The sequence below is a fragment of the Podarcis pityusensis genome, assembly GCF_964106645.2.
Source record: "Podarcis pityusensis genome assembly, chromosome: Z".
In the NCBI taxonomy this organism is placed as follows: Eukaryota; Metazoa; Chordata; class Lepidosauria; order Squamata; family Lacertidae; genus Podarcis; species Podarcis pityusensis.
This window is the reverse complement of record NC_138044.1, coordinates 20,568,166-20,592,708: the sequence shown is the minus strand read 5'-3', so window position 1 is coordinate 20,592,708 and position 24,543 is coordinate 20,568,166. Positions and strand designations below refer to the sequence as shown.

The window sequence follows — 24,543 nt, the reverse complement described above, 5'->3', positions numbered from 1 at the left end:
ATCGATGGCTGAGCTGTATTGGCAAGGCAGCTCTGGCAATGGCTCACCTCTCCAAAAGGGTATCGGAGAATGTGATGCTAACGACCAGTACCTAGATGAAGGTCTACCAGGCTTGCGTGTTGAGCACGCTGCTTTATGGAAGTGAATCGTGGGCAACTTACAACCTACAAGCGCGATGCCTCAACACCTTCCACATGTGCTACGTCAGGAAGATTTTGCGCATCACATGGCAGGATAGAGTCTCAAACAAACCCACATTCCCAGCAGGTTCGCACTGTCTCAGCAATATCTGTGCTGGCTTGGTTATGTCCACAGAATGGAAGATGGCAGGACCCCCAAGGACGTGCTCCATGGGGAGCTTCAAGAACCAGGCCCATAGGCAGACCAACTCTGCATTACAAAGGTGGGCAAATGAAGGTGGGCAACATCAACCCTGCTGTGTGGGAGTCCCTTGCAGACAACCGCAGTGCCTGGAGACAGACTGTCAGGTTGTATAACTACAGCAGTGACCAGAGGAGGAATGACCACTGGGAGGAGGTCACAGAGAAAAACGCCATGTTGCATCTGCAGCAGCACAGCTGGACGCTTTCATCTGCCCCAGCTGCAACGAAACATGTCTCTCCCGTATCAGTCCTCTAGAGCCACAGCAGACGCTGCAACCTTCCAGCAGTTTGACTTCACCCCCAAAGGCGCATTCCTGCATGGTCTCCTGAGACAGACAGATGCCAACAACTAGGGGCAGGACAGCAGGAAGAGGGAGTTTTTGGAAATGTGAATATTTCATACATAACAATAGATAAATGTACGTTAGACTGGGAATTAATATAATGAAGCTGCACATATCACAACTGTAATAATGGTAGAATCAACAGCAGGAAAACAACAGAGGTTAAGAAGCAGAGGTGGATACATTTACAGAGATTGATGCAGGTTATTTTGATTTACACGGCCAGCAAATAATCTGCTAGAGATTTTGGAAAGTGCCTTGTCTGTCTGCCAGCTCTTTGTGTGTTCGGACACCTTTCCTGGATATCATTGCCCAATTTGACATCCAATGAACCTGAACATTGTAGGATTCAGGTCAGATACAATTATGTACTTCTTGATGTAGCACATAGGTAAACAGTGGAACTCGCTCCCACGTGGAGCAGTGATGGCTACCAACTTGGACGGCTTTAAAAGAGGATTTGACCAATTCATAGAGGAAAAGGAGGCAATGCTCTTTCTCCAAAGCCAGACTGAGTAAAGTGTCTGAATATTAATTGGTGGAAACCATTGGTAGAAACATTGGTCACTGTGAGAACAGGAGGCTAGACTAGATAGGCCACTGGCCTGGTCCAGTAGCTGGGCTCTTCTGATGCTCTTATGGAACCTCCAGACCCAGAGACAGTCTATCTGGATTCTTGGGTCAATAGGGACCATTTGGCCACAGTGAACACAGGAACCTAACCCGGATGGGTTGTTGGCCTGATCCAGCAGGCTCTTACACTGTGAGGAGGGCTTGGGCTTAGAAAAAGTAAATCATGGCACCACTCTTTCAAGATCTTAGTGGGTGGCTTTGCATGAAGGCTGGAGGGGACTTGGTCTGCCAACTCTTTCCCATTACATCATTGTGGAAGCTAGGTGGTTGTTTGGAGTCAGGGCCAGCTGGCTGCTATGATGGTGTTAATATCGACACTTTCTAAGAAATAAATCTCCCGGCTCCCCGTCACTTTCTGAGCAGGTCCTTTTTATTACCAATCAGCAAAGTGCCTGCTGATTCCTGTAAGAGCCCTACTTCCTTGGCTGCCCTTTTTTTTGGTTTTGTTTCAAAACACTTGGCTGTGCTCTCCCTTGCTGTTGTTATATTGGATTCCTGTAGAGTCTTGAGTTGTACAAGGCAGGGTCACACTCTCCGATGATTAATTACATGGGACAAAGTGTGTTTGATGGCTGTTAATAGTCCTCCTGCCTTTCCTCTGGGCAAATAGCTCCGTGTGCTTTCTATCGAGAGACCCTGCTGGGGTTTGTTAAATGTGCTTTGGTTTGGTTGTCCAGTTTGCTACTGCTGCTGCTTCTGGCACCATCAATCCCACTTGACACTAACAAAACATAGAGCTGCAATGGATTAGAAATTCTAGGTGCAAATTCTAGTGTGGCCACTGGGAACCCCCAGACTGGATTACTGCAATGCACTTTGTGTAGGACTGCCCTTGGGCCTGTTTCAGAAGCTCCAGCTGGTGCAGAGCACTGCAACCAGATTGCTGATGGGAGCTTCTGGCCGAGGGCATGCGACACCATTGTTAAAACAGCTGCACTGCACTGCCCATCTACTACCGAGCCAGGTTGCATTGATTTACAAAGCCCTGAACAACCTAGGTCCAGGGTACTTTCTGCTTCAACTTTTTAACCACCTGCTGAAAACTTCTGTTCCACCAGCTGTGTGCAGTATCCAGAGTGGAGTCTCTTTAGGTGACTGAATGGTGTCTTGTATACCTCCTTCCAGAAACTCCTGGTGCCAAATGTATTGCTTTCCTTTCCTTTGGACCACATCAGGGGGTCTTGTTGTCCGGGCAGCCCAGGACCTCCATACACACTGCACAGGCTTGCACCCCAGAGAGGTGACTTTGGTGCTGCAAACGCAGCAAAAGCAATAGAGGAGGCAGCAGTTATGAGTTATAAGCTCAACCTGATTGGCATAAGATACAAGCAGAAAGTGTGGCCTCAAATCAACACTGTCAGAACAGTCATACCTGAACTTTGTGAATGTTTCTCTGATTCCACTGAACAAGCTCTACTGAGCTGACAGCATCAAAGCAAGGTGGAGCTGCATCAAAGAGGCAACCTACGACATAGGCAATCAAAGAGAACAACAGATCCATGACTGGTTTGAGGCCGGCATAAAAGACATGGAGCCTTGTTATTGCTGCAAAAGTCTTTTGTGAGCTACCCTGTTGAAAGATGCTTTCTACACTGAGAAAGTGATACCCAGTGAGTTGCCAGACAATGTGCCAACGACTAAAGCTGCCTTGGAGTGTTCAACTCACTGCTGACAGCGGCAGCACTCACCAAATATATGAAGGCTTGAACAAAGCCTTTGGACCAACAATCAAGAAAACTCTTCCCTCGTCTTGCAGGAGAGACTGAAGCCAATAGCAATGAAGGCAATGAAGAATACATCCTTTCACATTGGGTTACCAGCATTTGTTTTTAACTTCTTTCCTTTTAATTTCTTATGCTTCCCTTGTATGTTTTTATCTTATTTTTACTGTTGTAAACTGCCCTGATAGATTATTGTAATATGGTGGGATCTAAATATTTTTTATAAATAAGTAAGTAAATAAATAAATAAATAACCCAGGGTGGTGGTAGTGGAGAGATGCACCTGTCCTTTGGAGAGCCCCAGGTAGCTCCGCTGCTCACACTTTTGAGCCATTCTTCCCCCCATCCCCAGTGGAAATTTGGGGGTGCCACTTTCTCCATTAAATACTGTCTTTTGCGCTTCCACAAAAATGTTGTGGTCGCTTGGATGAATCTCATCACGGGGACCATGTTCTGGATATTCTCTGTGCTTCCCCCTTGGCCTTTTTCAATACCAAAAAGGAATTCATTTGTCATTGGGAACAATAAAATGAAAATAACAAGGAGAGCAAATTTCAAGTGGAACACCAGGGGAAGGTGGTGTAACACTGTGGTTTTCTCAGACTGTTGAGCCTGAAATGTTTTAATTGCTTCCCTTCACAGAACAAGAAGTTACAAACGGTGGTTTCCTGGTCTGTTTTCTAAACCTTTCAAAAAATTTTTGCCTCTTCTCTTTTCCTCTCTCCAGACCCGAAGTGCCCAGGGGATGTGGATTTCCAAAATAGTGACTGGGACATCAAGACAATTACAAGCTCATTGAAGTTCTACCTCAGGTAGGTTATTCTTTCTCAGTTTCTGCTTTCTAAAATATCTGACCTTTATCTAGCTAATCTGCACAGAGTGGGTGGACAGAGGGCATGGAGCTGGTTAAAAACAGCTTTCCTGTGTTTCACTGCACTTGTCTTATCCTGTGAGCACTGCCTTAGACGGCTGCTCCATTTGCCCAATTCTCTCCACTCAAGGTGTCAGTGGAAATCTTTCCCAGCTATGCTCACCTGAAGCTGAGGAAGTGACCGAGGTCCTTCTGCATGCAGAACAGGAGCTCTTCCACTGAGCTGTGTCCCTGTCCATGAAACAAGGAAACTTCAACCCATATCACCAGGGCCTTGGACATAGAGTGGTCTTGATGGAATTTATTGAGATTTTTTAAAACAACAACAACAACAACAACAACAACAACAACATACAAATTGTTCCAGATTGAGTAGAGCACAGCTGGGCCTCCCTGTTTCCTATGGAACTTATGCATTGCACTCTCTCTTTCTTCCCCCCACCACAGGAATCTCTCTGAACCTGTCATGACGTATAAGCTTCACAAAGAATTGATCTTAGCTGCCAGTAAGTGCCTGGGAGCAGGGTGGTGGTGAGCTGCTATTAAGAGTAGTTTTCTGGAGGGTGTCAGCTGCTTTGCCTGATGAGGACAAGGTTCTTTTCTCTGGAATGTTAGATCTGTGCTAAGCGCCTTGGAAGAACCACTTTCTCATGTTCTGTAAAGGAGGTGATAGCACATAGAAAACGGACATGTGCCTCTTCTCCTCTCATATAAACCAAGGCAGGTCCTACTACTTACCTCCCAAAATGGATATTTCCTCCTCCTCCCAACTGCCCCCCAAATTTCTTTTTTGTATTGTGTATGCCTACTAAGGAAGATAATAAAACAGTAACAGTTCATTGCATGTGTATCCAAAATCGGATTAAAACTATTGAGTTTAATTCACCAAAATTGATGGACTTGATCCTGTGTTACCTGCTTTTCAAAGTCTAATAGTCAATAGACTTCCGGTGCTTCCCCTGCTGCCCCCTTGCAGGACTACCCACTTTGAGAACCACTGAGCTAGGGCAAGAACAGCAAATCTCACTTGAGGATGTCATGGCCAATGTTTCCCCCCCTTTTAATTGATTGTTCCATGGACAATCAAAGCAGCACGGTTAATTCTCTGAAACCTTTCAATTAGGTCGACAGTCCAAATTTGCACAGTATTGTATTACTAGGCCTGGACAACAATTTAATTAAATGAGTGGATAAATCAAGAATCTGGTCATCTTGATTGAACTCCTGCTGGCTGTAATGAGCTCCCTGGTGCTTCCCGTTTTCAACATCCAACCTCCTCTCCCTGTTTCTCTGTGAGTGGTTTCGCGGGTTTGCAAGCTAGCTTGAAGCGCAGGCTTCCTTAAGCAAGTGCAAGAGAGCATCCACAACTTACCCTCTCGCATCCTTTCCCACGGGTTGAATTAATACAATTTATCTTTGCTTGGTCAGTAAAATGTGTGTAAAAATCACATAGCGATCATTAAAAATGATTGCCAAGTACTTGCAAAGTAATATTAATATTTGTTAATTAATTAATTAATTATCATTGCCTGACATTTGCAGAAGGTAAAATTAAAATTCCTTGGTTTCCTGAAAGCCGTTTATGTGCTTCTTCATTAAACGTAGACTTAACAAGCTAAATGTTATCCAATTAATAGCAGGTTGTAATCCCTCACACCCAAGAACATATTTTTAAAAACCCCTCACTGAAGAAATTTGCAAAAAAATTAAGCTTCGCACTGGCCTATCTCAGGGTCAGTCTCTATTATTGGGCTCACAAGAGCCCAGCTGATCTGGAGCAGAGGTGTAATGCAGCACAGACTTGCCACAGGTGGTGAAAGGTTGCATTCTGTGCTGAGCTGGGGCAAGTGGAGATCAGTGGCCTGGAGCTCTGGGCTTGATTGAAGGACAGAGAGATGTCTATCCAAGGAGAATCTGCAACCCCGCTCCCCGGTTAACATGTAACGTGAGCCCCATGCTGCCATACAGACAAAATAGCATGGAATCATAGAATTGTAGAGTTGGAAGGGACCCAAAGAGTTATCTAGTCCAACCCCCTGCAATGCAAGAATCTCAGCTAGATCATACATGACAGCTTAAAAACCTCCACTACCTCTCACGGGAGTCTGTTCCACCATCAAAACAGCTCTTACTGTCAGAAGATTCTCCTTGGCTCAACAGTGGCCAATTGCAGAGGCATCTTAGAGGCCTGTCATCACTCAGCAGAGAGGCTCCGACCTCTGCACCTTGGCTGTGAAGGTGCTTTGGGGCAGAGCCAGGACCCTGGGAGGACAGTTTCAGTCAATCAATCAATCCCTCTAACCTCCACCAGTTTTAGACTACAACGCCCATCAGCCCAGTGTTATGTGGCTGATGGGAGTTGTAGTCCAAAACAGCTGGAGAGCATGGTGTGTATGTGGAGACTCAGAGCTGCAAGGGAAAATGCATGCATAAGAGTGAAGGATTCTTCTAGTTTAAATGGTGAGGTGGTAGAAATGGGGCTTTGGAAAGGAATCACGAGACTCATCCAGTCCAGCCCCTGGAGGTGCCGGAATCAGAGCTAAAGAAACTGACAGGTGGCCACCCAACCTCTGCTTAAAAACATCCAAGGAAGGAGAGTCCACCATCTTCCAAGGGAGACCGTTCCACCGTCGAAATGGCTCTTACAGTCAGAAAGTTCTTCCTGATGTTTAGTCAAAATTTCCATTTGAATCCATTGGTTTGAATCCAGCCTTCCGGAGCAGCAGAAGACAAGCTTGCTCCATCTTCCATGGGACAGCCCTTCAGATATTTGAAGATGGTTCTCATCTCACCCCTCAGTCTCTTCCAGGCTAAACAGACAAGGAGGAGGAAACTATATTGAAAACTTACCCATCAACAATTCCCTCTTTTAGCTGCCTCTGACTTCTCTGTTCTTCCCAGTTCTTTTTCAAATGCTATGAGCTGTGTCTAAATAAGAAATAAGAAATAAGTTCCACTTATTTCTGCACAAAATCCTCCCTGCCCTCAGCAAGAATTTAGCAAAATCAGTACTGTGACACTGATTTTCATCGCAGCCAAGAGCAGCTGTTGCTCGTTGCAGTTAATATTTATTAGTATTTAATACAATTTATACACTACTTGGGTTCCTCCCCCTAAACGCACCTCAAAGCAGTTTACAAAAAAGATAAAATAGTAAAATTACCAATGAGAAAATTTCAACAGGTAAAAGTAAAATAATAATAAATTCAACAACAATAATTTTAAGACTTCCCAAAATGTGAAAAGACGAAAAACAGATTAGAACTCACCCCAGCTTTGTAAACATCTAGGTAGAGTTGCCAAAATAAAAATGTTTTAACAGGTGGCACCTGCCTGATGTCAGTAGATGCTGCCACACTAAAAGATTAAGTTAGTTCACACGCTTTTTGTTTTGAAAGCAGCAACCCTGGGGGAGCAGAATCACAATCTGGAAGTGAGGAGAGACAATGTAACTCCACCAATTGACATGTCCTGCTTAAACACACACACAGCAGCTGCTGTTTGCACCAGAAGCGAAGCCTCTGTGTATTTACCTCAAACTGAAAATCTGATTATTTTTTTCCTTCCTAGAGTCTGACAACCTGGATTATAGGCTGGGGGCGATCCATTCCCTTGTCTATAAACTCCCTGACAAAAACCGAGAGATGCTAGAAATGATCATCAGGCACCTGGTCCAGTAAGTTGGCGTTTCTATGCAAGATTCCTATTGTAAATCAGGGGGGTTGGCAGCTGGCAGACTTCTGCTCAACTGTGCCTTGGGCCTGATTCCAGAAGCTCCCTGCAAGTGATCAGGACTCCAGCAAGAGTGATCTATACAAGGGGGTGTGGAGAGAGAAGGAAGGGGTTGACATCCGCAGTTGACATGTGACTTCTGTCAGAGTTGCCTTCCACAGAAGGGTTGCTTGTCAGGATTTTGCCTTCATGATGTGTATGTGTGGTGCAGTGTGGATTGAACTATAGACCCAACAGAGTCTTGGCTGTTGGTGATGGCCTAACACATCCTCTCTCTGCTTCGGGGTTGCCCATGATGGATACATAACGCCAGCTTGCCCCGACTGCCCTGGTTACCAATTAGTTTCCAGTTCAGAGTGCTGGGTGTGACCTATAAAGCCTTAAATGGCTCAGGACCCAAATACCCCAAGGACTGCCTCTCTCCATATGAACTGACCCAAACCCTGCAGTCATCACCTGAGGCTCTCCTTCATGTTCCTCCTCTGCAAGGGTTCCGGAGGGTGGTAACACGAGAACGGGGCCTTTTCAGTGGTGGCACCCTACTTGTGGTATTCTTTTGTCAGGCCTCTGGCACCCTACTTGTGGCAGCAGACTTTTGTCAGGCCTCTGGCTTTTAATTATCTGTGGCCCTTTTGTGCAGGTGTGTTTGCGTTTCAATCCAGTTTTTAAAAATGTGAAGATGTTTTAGATTTTGTTTTTCATGAATGCAGTATTTATTTATTGTTGTAAGCCACTTTGAGTTACTTTTTTTTAAAAGAAACCAATAAGTTTAATAAATAATAATAATCTAGAAAAGGGAGGCTGTTGCAATTCTGATACGGCAAGGAGGATGTTTGAGAACAAGCCTTGGCTTTCAGAGCAGGAGGGTTTGATTGTTTCCAGACCTCAGGAAAATCAGTTTTAGAAATGTGATTTTTTCTTCTTCTTCTCCAACAAAGCACCACTCTTAAGTGCTTGTCAGAGGAAAATATGCCTGGTTTTGGCAATTTGAAATTTCATTGTGCAATTGCTGGGTGTGATGTAGATTATAATCTCCAGCCTTTTCCTCTTTCTGGTTTCAGCCTTCTGGCATAGATTTCATTGCAGGCTTCATTGGCCCCAAAGATTTGTTGAAATCCTCCTCCTCCTTCCATATTTTATTGGTTTTGTTAGGACTTACAGACATGGCAAAAAGAAAGAAAACAAAGAATGAAAAATAAAGATAATAAAGCAGTGGTTCCCAAACATTTCAGGCCCCCTTGGTTCCATAAACTCACGCCAAATGCCCCCCACCCTATAAAAAGCATCATTAAAAATAGTGATTTGCATGACCCACTAGAGAAGATAATAATGCAAATAAGAAGAGGAAGAAGAGTAACAATTGATTGCACATTTATTCAAATCTCAATGAATACTATTTAGTTTAATTAATTCAGCACAAAATGGATGAACTTGATCCAGTGATAGCAACTTCTCAAAGTCTGATACTCATACCTCCAGCACCCCTGCTGGCCCCCTTGCCTCTAGACGCCCCCCCACTCAGGTAATTCCACTGCCTTGCAGGGGGTGGTTCTGCCCACACTTTGGGAATCATTGTGCTAAAGCATCATAGCCTTGAAGGACAGAAGTTCAAAGATACAGCACAGCTTCAAAGGGATATTAAAGCGTTGGCTCATACAAATATTCCCTTTACAAATAACAAAGATATATAAAAACCTAAGTGTTCCCCATCTGTGAATTCTATCATTATTGAGAATAATAATGGCTGGGGCAAGTTCCACGGGGGGGGGGGGGATTCACTGGGACATACGATCTCAGTGATCATGGGCAGCAGGAGGAGTCACGCTAAGACCAGACCATGTCATTACTGAGGAGGCAGGCTTAGTCATTGTTTGAGGACTATCCCTGCCTCCGGGTCTGGTCTTGAACGGATGAATACTGGAATCAACAAGGGAAACCGACCTGACCTGACGGTGTTGCTGTGTAATGCTAGGTCAATGATTCATAAGACCACTGCCATCCATGACTTGATCGTGGATGGAGGGCTTGACCTGGCATGTGTAACAGAGACTTGGTTGGATGAAGCAGATTGGCCTGTCTTAGCTGCTGCTTGTCCACCAGGTTTCTCTTATGCACAGCAACCCAGGTCATGTGGGCGGGGAAGGGGAGGGTTGCAGTGATTTTTAGGAAGACACTAGCTTGCATCAGGCGTCCTACTGGGAAGACCCAGTTCTCTGAGTGCATGTTCTGGAAGTTGGGCAATAGGGGCAGTACAGGATTCATTTTGGTGTACCAACCTCCCCGCTGCACCAAGGATTCCCTGCCTGAGCTGCTTCAGGTCATGGCAGATGTTCTTCTGGAGACACCTAGTTTGGTTTTCCTGGGAGATTTTAACATCCATGCCGACATGACCTTACAAGTGGCTGCTCGGGACTTCGTGGAAAGCATGGCCTCCATGGGGCTGTCCCTGAATAGGTTTGGCCCAACTCATAGTTATGGCCATGCCTTAGACCTGGTGTTCACCTCTAGTGACGTGGATGATATGACACTAAGTAAAAGTGAAACAAAAGAAGTGGCATGGTCGGATCACTTCCTGGTGCAACTGGACTTCTCCGCGACCCTTCCCCTCTGCAGGGAGGTGGGACCAATTCGGATGGTCCGCCCCCGCCACTTAATGGATCCAAATGGTTTCCAGAGAGTAGTAGGGGATGCTTTATCCCATGTTGATGGCCTTTCAGCTGATTCTCTGGTGGCCCACTGGAATGCGGAGTTAACCAGGGCTATCGACTGTCTGGCTCAGAAGTGCCCTCTCCGATTGCATGGAGCCTGGACAGCCCCGTGGTTTTCTTCAGAGCTGAGGGCGAGGAAACAATCGCTGAGACGGCTAGAGTGTCGGTGGCATAAAACTCATTCTGAATCGGACCGGACACGGGTTAGAGCTCAACGTCGAGCTTACTAAGTGGTGATAGCGACGGCGAAGACGGCTTTCTTCACCGCCTCTATTGCATCTGCAGAAAATAGTAGCAGGAGACTCTTTCAGGTGGTTCTCAGTTTAACGGAACCACCTTTACCATCGGGGCCTTGTAAAGACCCCAAGATCTTCTGCAACGATTTTGCAGGTTGCTCATGTTTGGAAGGAGGTAAACACCACCGTGAGAGCAGGGCTGGGGCAGGAGAATGCTAGAGCCCTGTCTGGTCAAGTTGTGTTACCCCTAGGATGTGGACAGGCTGCTTGGACGTGAGAAACCAACCACCTGTCTCCTTGATCCTTGCCCATCCTGGCTAATAAAAGCAAGCTGGGAAGGGCTGGGCAATGGGCTCTGTGGGGTGGTGAATGCTTCCCTCTGTGAGGGATCATTCCCAGACCTGCTGAAAGAGGCGGTCATTAAACCGCTTTTTAAAAAAAAACTTTACACCCGGCCAGTATGGCCAACTATTGTCCAATCTCAAATCTTCCATTCTTGGGCAAGGTGATTGAGCAGATGGTTTCTGAACAACTCCAGGCACGCCTGGAGGATGCGGACCATTTGGATCCCTTCCAATCAGGATTCAGGCCTCATCATGGGACTGAAACTGCCTTGGTTGCACTGGTTGACGATCTCCAGCAGGCTAGGGACAAAGGTGAGAGCTGTTTCCTACTTCTGCTGGATCTCTCAGTGGCCTTTGATACAATCGACCATAACATCCTTCTGGACCGACTAGAGGAGCTGGGAGCTGGTGGCACTGTTATACAGTGATTCCGCTCCTTCCTCCTGGGCCGTGTCCAGAAAGTGGTGGTGGGGGATGAGTGTTCAGACCCCTGGGCCCTCACTTGTGGGGTGCCTCAGGATTCCATCCTCTCCCCCATGCTTTTTAATGTCTACATGAAGCTTCAGGGTGTGTGGACTGGGTGTCCATCAATATGCAGATGATGCCCAGCTCCACCTCTCTTTTAAATCAAAACCAGTGAAGGTGGTGATGGTTCTGTGTGAGTGCCTGGAGGTGGTTGGAGGATGGATGGCGGCTAATGGATTGAGGTTGAATCCTGACAAGACAGAAGTACTGTTCTTGGAGGACAGGTGTGGAGGACTCCCTGGTCCTGAATGGGGTAACTGTGCCCCTGAAGGACCAGGTGCGCAGCCTCGGAGTCATTTTGGACTCACAGCTATCCATGGAGGCGCAGGTCAATTCTGTATCCAGGGCGGCTGTCTACCAGCTCCATCTGGTACGCAGGCTGAGACCCTACCTGCCCACAGACTGTCTCACCAGAGTGGTGCATGCTCTAGTTATCTCTCGCTTGGACTACTGCAATGCGCTCTATGTGACCCGGAAGGTGACCCAGAAACTACAACTAATCCAGACTGTGGCAGCTAGACTGGTGATTGGGAGTGGCCACCGAGACCACGTAACACCGGTCTTGAAAGACCTACATTGGCCCCCAGTACGTTTCTCAGCACAGTTCAAAGTGTTGGTGCTGACCTTTAAAGCCCTAAACAGCCCCGGTTCTGTATATATAGCTGAAGGAGCGTCTCCACCCCCATCGTTCTGTCCGGACACTGTGGTCCACGCTGAGAGCCTTCTGGTGGTTCCCTCGCTGTGAGAAGCCAAGTTATAAGGAACCAGGCAGAGGGCCTTCTCAGTAGTGGCACCCACCCTGTGGAACACCCTCCCACCAGAGGTCAAAGAGAAAAACTACCAGACCTTTAAAAGACAACTGGGCAGCCCTGTTTAGGGAAGCTTTTAATGTTTAATAGACTATTGTATTTTAATATTGTGTTGGAAGACACCCAGAGTGGCTGGGGAAACCCAGCCAGATGGGTGGGGTATAAATAATAAATTATTTTATTATTATTATTATTATTATTATTATTATTATTCTACAAAGCCTTAGAACAACCAGGCATTTGCATATACTTCCATAGAGCCAAAAAAGCCTATCTTTCAAGCTCTGCCCTTTAGTTATTTTAAGTTTACGAGATACGTTTCAAGGAGGGCAATTTGCCAAACCCCAGAGTACCAGCAATCCAAATGACTAAGACAGGAGGTCTTTCAGCATTGAGCAATAGAGCCCTGGGCTGCTATTTTCAAGTCCCATTCTGTTTCCGCTAACAGGTTCAAGAGCGCCAGGTGGAAAGATGATGCACTTAGCTCAGAGGTCGGCAAACTACGGTCCTCGGGCCAGATCAGGCCCGCCAGGGTCCTAAATCCAGCCTGCCCTGTTGCTGCTGGCTCTCTGGCTCCTGGCTCGCTGCCACTACCTCCTCCACTGCCGCCACTACCAGCAACAAGCTAGTGCACGTGGTGAGCACTAAAGACACAGCCAACTCATGGCGCTGAAAAGGGGGGCAAGGAGACATGCTAAGAGAACCCGCTGCGTGCAGGGGAGAGAGCGCTCCCCACGAGGCAGGCGGTGAGCGGAGTGCTGCGGGGGTCTGAGGTGGTCCAAGGTGGAGCGAGAAATGACACGGTCAGGAGGTGTTGCTCGCAGGCAGCAAGCAGCACCACCGCCGGGGTCCCTCGCAGCTCAGTCACTGCCCCTCTGGGTCTGCCACTCACCACCTGCCTCATGGGGAGCGCGCGCTCCCCTTCGCGCAGTGGGTTCTCTCCTTGTCCCCCTTTATGGTGCAAAAGAGGCATGTTCAACTATGGCGGTGGATCTCATAGTGGAGTGATCTGCCTTGTGGATTGGGGGGATTACCTAGGGGAGCTCTAAGACACGAGGTGGCAGGGGTGGGCACTGCAGGTGTACTTCGAAAACCTGGCATCAGTGGATCAAGTCTATCAGTTTTGTTGAATTAATTAAGCTAAATGATTTTAATTGGGTTTTGCAATTAATCACTAATGTTTTGAATTTTATTGGGCAGGCAATTCTGCTATGATGCTTTTCATAGGGTAGGGTGCACTGGGGATGAGCTTCTGGAACACAGGGTCCTAAGGCCCTCAAATGAGTTTGGGAGCCACTGAATTGTGATTTACCTGTGACATGTTCCCCGCATGGGTTTGACGTTGCTGGCATTATTATTTTTTTGCTTCTCCCTTTGCTTTTTGCAAATTTATTAAACCACAGCCTCAAGCTGGTTTATGACCAAACCCATTAACATTTGCTTAAAGCATTGGCTTGAACTTTAAAGAAGCAATCAAAATTTCCAACATTACACAAAAGTATCAAAACTGCTCAAGCAAAAGTGCTTGTGTAAAGAAAAGAGAATTAATAACAGGCGGGAGCACAGCAGTAGACACCCACGTATACATCTGAAGGATGTCAAATCTACTTTTTTTGCCAACTTTCTGAAGGTGCACCTGAAATGTCTGCAAGTTTCATTTTTAGAGTTTGCAAGAGTATGTTCTGCCTCCACCGTCAGAGCCAGTATGCCTCTGAATACCAATTACTGGCAATTGCTGGTGGGCAGAGTGCTTCCCATTAGGACATCAGGTTGGATGTTCCCAATGTGGGAACAGGATGCTAGACTGGGTGGGCCATTGGCCTAATCCAGCAGGCTCTTCTTACATTTTAATGCAGTAATTTAACCTCCCTCCATTGATACCCCATCACACAAAATGAGCTGGAGAGGCTCATTTGATAACCATGGGCATCATTGGGCCAGTGCAGTGGAACACTGTGACTAGAGATTCAGTGGGCACCTTCTGTGCCAACTTTTAAAAGCCTGCTGAAAAGTTATATTCTGCCAGGTGTTTACAGGCAATTAAGAGGACATCCTTCCGCAATGGTTTACTGGTGTTTGTTTTTAACTTTTTTAATGCTTTTACTGTATGCTTTTATGTTTTTATTACTGTAAACTGCTTTAATATATTTCTGTTAATGAATAATAATGCAGAAGAATCCCATAATGCTTCACCATAGGGGTGGGGTTGTTTGTTTGCTTGCTTGCTTGCCTTCTTGCTTGTTTACTTGAATAGCTATATACCGCTAAATCACAAAATAGTTTAGAGCATTAAAAAGATAAAGACCAAACAAAAATGTCACGAAAGAATAAAAACAAGTTTAAAGCAAAAATAAATTAAAAACAGGCATCAATAGCCTATTGCGGGCTATTGTCCTCTTAATTGCCTGCAGAACAGAAAAGGTTTCAGTGGATGTTTTAAAAGTTAGCGCAAAGGGGCCTGCTGAATCTCCAGCGGCAGAGAGTTGACAGGACTGGGCAGCTGACAATAAAGGCTTGGTTTCCTTTTGTGGTCAAACGAGCCTTGCCAACTCAGGGAATGACCAGCAACATTCTTGCAGGTTATCTCAGCTTTTGAGTTGTAAGTACTCAGGCAAGGTCCCTAAGGTTGTTCAGGGCTTGTGAATTAATGCAAGGATTTTGAGCCTGGCTCGGTAGTAGTTGGGCAGCCAGCACATCCTCGGCCAGAAGCTCCCATAAACAGTCTGGCTCACTGGCGGGGAAGTGGGGTGCAGAGGGCATAACAAACTGGGCAGCAGGGGAGGCTGGGCGATGGGGTCCCCACTGGCTGAATGGAGGAGGAAAGCAGGGAGCAGCTAAGATTTCAAGCATGGGGAGGGCTCCGCGGTTGTTTTATTGCTTGGTTAAAGGGCCGAGGGGGTGCCATGTAGCCTGGGGGGAAGGGAGAGTGAGGAGGCAGAAAGGCTCTCCCTGAGGAAGTCGTGCCTGAGCAGCCCGTGACCTTTTGTGCTTTGTTGTCTGCTATTTAGTTCATTACGGCCTTAATGCTGTTCTGGGGATCTGAGGAGGCGGTGGAGCAGCCCATCACGTTTGGGGGTGGGGGGAGGCGGGAAGAGGGGAGGAGGAGGTCACGGTCTTTCTCCCAGACCCCCAGTGTGGTGGTTCTGCCACTCCTCTCTAAACACGTGCCAAGGGTTTGGTAGATTACGGTAGCAACCTTCGCCCCAGAGAGAAGGCAGATGGAAATGTAATATATAAGTAATAACAATCATAACCATAGCATGGGTAGGAGATACTTGTTGCCATTATTATTCTGGTGGATTTGTAGAAGTCTGAGTTTGCTCGAAGGGAGTCTGTCTTCGTGTGCACAGCAAGTGTTCTGGAACTTGAGGCTATGAGTGTTTATACTTCCGTCTCCAGCAATCCCCTCAAGGAGTCTCAGCCCTGGCTGAAGTTCTCCAAGACCTGGGGATGCTGCATATTGTCATAAACTAAGAAGGGGAACTATTAGTGTGTTTTTATGGGTTTGTCATAGTTTTCAAAAATGTACAGTATGATAGCACAGATATTCTTGTATTCAGTGAGCTGTATGAGATCCTGCCCCCTGCACTACAAGTCAGCATGTCAGATGCTGCTGCTATTCATAATGTTTATTTTAAAAGTACTTGAGCTCTCCTATTCCAGCCTGGTGTGGCAATACAAGTACAGTGGTGCCCCGCAAGACAAATGCCTCGCAAGACGAAAAACTCGCTAGACGAAAGAGTCGTTAGACGAATTTCCCTATGGGCTTGCTTCGCAAGACGAAACGTCTTGCGAGTTATTGCGAGTTTGTTTCCTTTTTCTTAAAGCCGCTAAGCCGCTAATAGCCGTGCTTCGCAAGACGAAAAAACCGCAAGACGAAGAGACTCGCGGAACGGATTAATTTCGTCTTGCGAGGCACCACTGTAAAGCAAAGAGGTGGAGTCTGGGAATCAAGTTCCTTCCTGCCCCTTCATTAGTGGGGGACAGGGACAGAAGGAAAATACACTTGTAGCAGAGGGGAGGGCTGTGGCAAGCCAGCAGGGTTCCCAGATGAGGAACAGCAAGAGGGACGGCAAACTCTGTATCCGCCGCAGGTGGCAAAAGCCCTAGCCATGCCACTGATCTGGCTGCAGTACCCTGCCCCAGTTGCATCTTCCGAACCAGGCCCAAGGGCAGCCCCACATAGAGCACATCACAGCAGTCCAGCTTTGAGGTTACTAATACACAACATATAGTGGTCAAGCTTTCCCTGTCCACGAACAGCTGTAGTTGGGGAACCAAGCCTTGCAGTTCATGGAATTTCGGCTCCAGAATCCCCGATCAGATGCTCCTCTGATTTCCACCCTAATTTTCTTGCTTTCTTTCTCCTCTTCTGACAGTGTGTGTGAACACAGCCGGGAGAACCTGATGTCTCCGTCTAACATGGGGGTCATATTTGGCCCCACACTCATGCGAGCCCAGGAGGACACCGTCGCTGCGATGATGAACATCAAGTTTCAGAACATTGTGGTGGAGATCCTCATTGAGCATTTCCACAAGGTATGGCAGAGCCAACAGTACACCAATTTCCTACTCTCCCCTGCCCCCCCCCCCCCCAGCGAAGAGCCTTACTTGAGTTAGGATTGAGGTGCTTATCCCTTGCAAAGGGATTTTACAAGGGCTAGGTTGCTTTTCATCAAGGATGATTAAGGCTGCAGCCCTGCCCTGTGGATTTCAACGGACTTGCTTCTGAGTAGACAGGCATGGAGATTGCGCTACATACCCATGGTGGTGGTGGGAGGGGAAGAGTGGCAATTTAAGTCTGTTCTGCTGCCATATATTTTCTAAACAATTATGCATAGGAAGAAACCAGCTAAATAGAGCTTTTAATGTGCTTCACGTTACACAATGAATGTTTATTTCGTGGAAGGCATGTGGGTGTATTTGTGTGTGAGAAAGTAAATAAAAGCCAAACACAAAGTCCTGAACTTTCCAGAAGGAAGGGTTTGTGGTCAATTGGGTAGAGAAATTTTAATTTTCATGCTTCCTAAAGGAAGCATCATTTCTCGTTTGTGGAAGATGCATATTCATCATTTGAGAACTGAGTAAACAGCAGAGATCTGGTGGTGAAATACTGCAGTGGAAGATTTCCCAGGTGGGCCACACTTGGATGTTCTGCCTAGCAAGTCTAATGATGGGGATTATCGGAGATAAAGAGGGTTCCAGTTGCTGTAAACCGCAGGAGGAGGGGAGCGATCTTTTGTGCTTGAATCCTGCTTACTGGTTTCCCACTGGGGCACTGAGCACAGGATGTTGGACTAGATGGGCCATTGCGCCTGATCCAGCTGGCTCTTCTTATGTTCTCATGGGATTCCATTACCTGACCCCACATTAGCAAAGCAATAAAGCAGTGTAATATCTGACCGATGGAGCCTTCTCTATAATGCTTCAGGAGATTACCACCAGCACCACAGCTTTTTTTATTGACCTGGAAAAGTGGCCTTTAATTAAAAATCCAGTTTAAACAATCGAACTCCCTCCCTCCACCCTCCAAAAAAGGATAAACATTTTTTTAAAGCCCTGTTTAAAATTGAATCTTCACGCAGACATCTTAGACCTGCACTTAAGCTCTCCGGAAACATCTCACAAGCCAGGAAGCCAACAGCTGGTCGCTGCTCCATTTTCCTTTCTGGTGCTGGGAGTCCTTCTTGAAAGAAACTGGAGCAAAGGAGACTGGAGGCAAATAGGGGGGATTGGAAACAAAACTATGGTTTAGAGAGACTTCTGGTGCATTTTGAATTTTATTTAAAAATTTAGAGAGTTCCAAATCCTTGATTTCAAAATGCCAGATGTTGAATCATAAACTAGAGAGCTTCTTGAAGCCACTCCAAGTCTTCTTCCCCAGTCTAGATTCAGTAAATGCAAAGTCTAGAACACAACCTGGCCCTCTTAAGTAATTGGTTCCACTGTCAAATTGCTCTAACCATCAATAAATTTCTCCTTTCTTCTACCTGTCCCTGTGCTGTGTAGTGGTTAGAGTATCGGACTAGGACCTGGGAGAGACTAGGGTTCAAATGCCCACTTGGACATGAAGCTCACAGGGTGTGACCTTGGGCCAGGCACAGCCTCTTAGTTTAACCTACCTCACAGGGTCATTGTAGGAATTAACTGGGGGGGGGGGGGTGAACCATGTATGCCACCTTGAACTCCTTAGACTAAAAGGTGAGATATAAATACCATAAATGAATAAATTTCTCAGCCCTCAAAGTTTTAACCACTATTTCAAGCCTCCTCCCCAAACCTTCTCTTAAGAGATTCTGGCCAGCAGTGGGGGGTGAGGGGAACCATATAAAACGAGCCCCTTTTCTAATCTCTGGAATGGTGTCTTTTAATTAAAAGTAAGATGTCTTCTTTCCTGGCCTTTAATTTCTGCAGCGATAAGGTTAAGCTAGTAATGTTTTATTAGGTTTGAGTCTTAAAATGGGTTGGTTGGGTGGGTGTGGAGTGGAAATGTTTCCGTACGCACATAGGCAAACACTTCAAATGAGTTTTCAAGCAGGCATGATATATTATTTATGTGGTGAATTGTGAAGTCTCAAAGGACAGCGGAATTGTTCACTGGGTTGGTGTGTTGTAATTACTGCTTTGACAGCTTTAAACTTGAGTGCTACAGCTAAATTAAAAACTTGATCCCCCTGGAAACAAGTCTTGGCATTACACAAACCCTGATCTGCAAACTTGAAAGATTAGGTCAATACCACCTGCGCATATGAAAAAAATTAATGTGCTTTTTACTGCCTTATTACATAGTGTGAACCTAGCTGGGGGGTAGGAACAGCTTCTTGGAGAGGTTTGTGATTGTGGCTTTTAAATCGAGAGCTATAGTGCTCCGAAATATGGTGTGCTCACTGCAGAGAATATACAGTCCCGGGTACAAGCAAGAATTGAGAACTGCATAATTCTATAAACTTCAGTCATGTCTCCTCGTACTTGTCTTTTCTCTGAACTAAAAAGTCACAAAGCTGCAGCCTTTTTTTCATTGGGGGGGAGGGGAAGGCAGGAGGAATGGTGATCCCAAATGAGCTCCCATAAGCCTCCAGCAAGGTGAGGAAGCGTTCCAGTCTGGCAAAAAGTTTCTTTTTCTTGATCATGCAATGAAAATAGAGGTGCTCTCTTTCGCAGAAGAGTTTGAAAACACTAAGCCGGTAGTTTTCGAACTGTACTTATGTTAAAGCCACAGTCCCCTGCTTCGGATGCAACAGGAAACTGAACCTTAAAAAAGGTCGGGGCTGAAGCGCCAAGCCTATTATTACTTGTTAAGCCAGAGGATCAGGACAGAAGTGCAGGGCCCGCACACTCTCGGCTTGTAACAGAGGCTTTGACACTGTGCAGTAAACCAGGGTACCATGTTTCAGCCGCAACGGGAAAGTGTGGTTGAAAGAGAGCAAGATGAAAGTGCTGTTGAGGGAAAGGAAGGAGAGGCGTGCAGAATGAACGCCCAATGAACTAGCCATGATTTATTAAGTCACCAACCTTTTGTCCGTTGCTGCCAATCTTCTGGTAATGCGGCATAAGAAAAAAGTAACCAATTGCATTGTAGGAGGCATTCCTCTTCAGAAAGGCAAAGCAGTGAGAGAGAGCTATTAAGCAGGACTCCCCTCCATTGACTTCGTGAGGCCAGCCTCATTGGGCCTCCTCGCCTCAACTGGCACCTGGGGGGGGGGGGGCAGCCATTCCCTCAGGCTGCCTCAGTGGCAGAAACGGGAAGCAGGAGGCTCGCTCTTGTCAGGTTTACTGAGAGACCAGCTCTGCCTGGCATCTCCCGGCCCTCAGCTGTGCTAGCTGGGCATTCTACAAACAACTGTTCAAGGACTGGATTATTTTCCTCTTCCCTCCCTTTTCCCTTGCAAGTTGTGGTTTTTGTTTTATATTCTAAGCCTGTGGGGACAGTTTATCCTTGTTTTAACAAATTGCACTTAGAACACCCTGGGAGACTTTTTGGCTGAAGAATGGGGTGCAAATGAGAAATAAATATGCCGGGGGGGGGGAGCACTTCATACAACAGTGTTTGTAATGTTGCAGGTCATTTTGAAGTCAACATGCACAGCCTTGCTGGCAGACCCCTAGGTGTGTAAGAACCAAGGATAAGACGTTGTGAAAGCCCTGCTCTGCTATCTTAATTTCTGTTAATTGCAACTGCTTTTCAGCCATTTTCTCTTGAGTGGCAGGAGGGGTTTGCCACAAATCCCCAAATTTGTTTGGCATCCAGACCGGGTGAACATTTGGCTGTTCCTGTTTCCTAAGCTGTAGAAAATGCTGTTGCCATGCAGCCAACGGGCTTCAGAGTCCACTAGAGATTAACAGCTGCTTTATTCTGTGGGGGAAAGGACAGAAGATCTTAACCTGATGCCCTTTGGATGTTTTGGACTACAACTCCCATCCTGATGTTGGAAGTTGTGGCCCCAAATATCCTGGGGGCACCAGGTTGAGCAAGACTGATCTCAAGAAACTTGGACCACATTCTCAGAATGCTTCCCTTCCCTAGGTATTCTGAAAGCAGATGCCTGGGGATGATGCCCAGCTGCCACCAGCCATAGAACGTATTTTATGTTAGCTGGGAGAGACAAATTGGATGGAAGCTGCAGAGCAGCTAGTTCCATGTCAACAGCTTGTGTGTACCCATTGCAGCCTGGAAAACTATAAAAAATGAGGTCCCCTTAGTGTTATAGAATGGGGTCCCCCAGTTTCTTTATGGCTCAGATGCTGGTCTTTACAACAAAGCCCCAATGCTTATGGTCTGTTGTCACTACTAAATACTTTGGCAGACCTTTGTGCTCCATGGGGTTGAGGCAGGAGGGGTGTCAAGGGATGGTGTTATATTACTTTGGCACCTCTTCCTGTGGTAGTGTGGCAATCACATTAAAACAAATAAGGCAAACCAAGGTTGGGTTGGGAGTAATTGCTTCACTGTAATTTCCCCCCCATGATTTGGCATATCTAAAGCATCTCTGGAAACAGGACAGGTGGCAATTGAAAGTGAACTTTTTAATTCGCTTCAAATGAATGAGAGGGTAGTGACCAAACAAGGCCTGAGAGGGTCCTAACCAGTGGCTACTAAGGTGGGTGGTGGGATAGCCTAGTGGGATGCTAAGAGGCACGGAGGTGGCGGAGGCAGACTCACGCTGGGGGTGTAAATGGCCTGCTATCTTACTTAGTGGGTTGGGCAAACTCCTATTCAGAATATTGCTTGTCATAGGGTAGGGGGCACTGGGGTTGAGTTTATAGAACTGGAAAGGAATGCATTTTGAGAAATGCAGTAGGGAATCTATTTTGGGTTATGGAAGGTACAAGCTGAATAATCTCAAAAAGGGAAATGAACGGCGCGTTACACACGCTGAATGAATCTTGGAGGAGGGAAATGTAAATTAGCTACTACATGCGAAAATTGGAGTAGGCCAAATTAAGATGAACTACAACTAAACTACTGCAGAATTGAGCAATTTTTTCACCAGCCTCCTGCTGCATCTGTGGTCACTTTTGTTGATCCTTTGCCTCCTGTTGGCACAATCAAATAGACTGTAAATTACTGTGTGTGCAGACAAGGAAGATTCATGTCTGTGACTGGCCAAGACATTTTCAAGAGGCTCCCCATTAACCGGCGGATGTTAAGAATTAGTTATTGCTAGCTTTAGCAGAATGCAGGTTACTAGTCCTTCTGTTTTGTGTTTTGTTTTGTTTCCTTTATTTTTTATTGCATCACATTTATATCCTACCTTGTTTCTTCAAGGAGCTCAAGGTGTCTTGCATCTTTCTCCCTCTCCTCAGTGGCAGTGACTGGCCCAGTGGGCTTCCCGGCTGAGTGGAGATTCAAACTCCAGTCTCCCAGGTCCTAGTCTAATCCTGACACCACACTGTGTTTCTTCCTCAGTATCCCATGACTGTGCTCAGGGGTCCAGCTATGGTCACTGGGTGGCTTGAACCCACTGCCCACAAGGGGAAAGGATATAGGGAGACCTTTGCTGCAGGACTTCATTGAGCTTCTGGCTTGCTAAATAGAGTACAGCTGAGTCCTACAGCAGGTTCATGTCCAAAAGTGGTGGTGGTAGATGCAGTACACAGGGTAATGCAGGCTGGAATAGGAGAGAGAGACAGTTTCAATTTCTGGAAGAAGTAATTTTCCATGAGCCTGTGCTGGTCATGCTCATGATACTGTATAGAATTATTTGGATGTATCACTATATATTTTCTGTTCTGTTTTGAAGAACGTTCCTCAAGTAAAGTTCTGAACAATGCTCATGGGTCCTGGCAATGTTTTATTCCAAAAGGAGTCAGTTTTTTATGCATCCAGTTGCTTAAAGCTGCATAATATTAATATCTGCTATATTCCTGCCTCCCCCCTCAGATATATTCCGGCCCCCCTGAGGACAATGCTGCACCCCCAGTGCCTCCTCCCCGGGTAGCCACTCGACGGCACAAACCCATCACCATCTCCAAGCGCCCTCTGCGGGAGAGGCCCGTCTTCTTTGGAGGCTCCGTGGAAGACAGTGAAGGTGAGTGGGGCTGATCCTGGTAACTGCTTCCCATCCTTTCATGTGGGGCTGCACTGGAGCTCTGTGTGTGCACCCAGCTCACTTGTTCATTTTTTAAAGAGAGCAACAGCAGCTGCTGCTTCACAAGGGTAAAAAAACCCCACACTATTTGCTGTAAAAAAAATTGCATGCATACACATCCCATAATACTCTGAATCAGGAAGCATTATCCCCACACAGACTATAGCTGCCCCCCATATATACCTTTGATGGAGTGCCCTTAAAAATCTCCTTGGGGCCCACCAAGGCCTCAAATACCTGCAAATATCTTTTGTGGTTTTGTTTTAACTTGCTAGTGGTTTTCTATCATTTTTTAAAAGAAAAAACAATCTCCAATGGGTCTAGCCTATTAATCTATTAACTACAAGAAATTCCTGCTCTGAAACATAAGAACCTAAGAAGAGGCTGCTGGATCAGACCATTGGCCCATCTAGTCTAGCATCCTGTTCTCAGATGCCCCCTGGGAAAAGGATTTTGGCACAAAAGCACACTCCCCTCCTGACATTTCCAGCAGCTGGGATTCAGATGCGTTGCTGCTTCCGGCTGTGGAGGCAGATCATCACGGTTAGTAGCCATTGATAGCCCTCTCTTTTCCTCCCTGGATTTCTATAACCCTCTTTTATAGCCATCCAAGTTGGTGGCCATCACTGGCTCCTTTGGGAGTGAGTAACTGTTACAGACTGGTTGAACGCAGAGAGGATTGGAGAGAGAAGCAGCTGGGGAACCTCCAAGGGAAGAAGGCTCAGAGTTGGGGGATTGGTGGTGGGACGATGATGAGTGGTCAGGTGGAGAAGAATGAGAAGACTGGGAGGAGTCTTTAGCTGAAGAGGTAGTGGGGCTTAGTGAGCCGGGAGAGTCTGTGCAGAAATAGGAGAGGAGGGAAGCCAAGCGGCACAGATGAGTCTGGCTGCTGAAGAGGCATGGGCGTCTCCTCTGAAGTGAAGGCCCAAGACAGGTATTGATCATCATGTGAGCTGCGCACAGGTGGTCTGAAGCGAGTGAGCTACCACCATTCCTGTGGAGCCTCCTTTTATTGAGACAAACATGCAAGCCATGTTTGGGCTGTGACCTTTACACATCTTCCGTCCCGAGATTGTGGGGTGGTACGAAGTTATTTTGGCACCTGTTTCCACAGCGTCATTTCCCCCTTGCACAGTGTATGACGAAAGGAGACAAAAGGTCTCTAAGGAAAATGTTACAGACAGGACACTGCTGACTTCTGAGACCGCAAAAGGTCAGACATGGGTGGAACGATGTACAGACAGCTGTGGCTTGTCTGGGGGGGGGGTTCCCTGCACCCCAAGGTCACGCGTGCAGGCAGATTGTGGCTGCCTGCTGGTGGGGAAGTGTGCTCCCTCCGGACCCCACTGCCCCACTCCGCGATATCCCTACATCCTCCTCCTCCTGCAGCAAGCTCCCCTCCCCACTGGTTTCACAGGAGAGGCATGAAGAGAGCAGAGGCACAGTCTCTGCTTCATGGGGGCAAGACCTACTGAAGAACAGTTGCTGTGCTAATCCTGTTTTTGCTCATAAAGAGTTGGCTCCAACTTGGTTGGTGTGATTTACTGCTGGCTTGCTCCTGACAGTAACATAATTTAACTGTGCTCCATGAAGAAGGGCTTTATTTTAGCTGTCCTGAATCTTCCAGCATTCAGTTTCTTCGGATGTC

At 46.6% G+C, this 24,543-nt stretch overlaps 1 protein-coding gene across 3 annotated transcripts in view; it reads left to right on the top strand.

Annotated features, from left to right (window-relative positions):
* Window positions 1-24,543, top strand: part of OPHN1 (oligophrenin 1) — a 130,597-nt gene that overhangs the window by 71,954 nt on the left and 34,100 nt on the right. For all 3 annotated transcript variants that reach the window (XM_080989790.1, XM_080989792.1, XM_080989791.1), the window contains 5 exons: window positions 3,809-3,893; window positions 4,400-4,458; window positions 7,523-7,628; window positions 16,686-16,845; window positions 22,688-22,835. In XM_080989790.1, coding sequence (XP_080845916.1) covers window positions 3,809-3,893; window positions 4,400-4,458; window positions 7,523-7,628; window positions 16,686-16,845; window positions 22,688-22,835 — 558 coding nt within the window. The remainder of the gene's footprint in view (window positions 1-3,808; window positions 3,894-4,399; window positions 4,459-7,522; window positions 7,629-16,685; window positions 16,846-22,687; window positions 22,836-24,543) is intronic.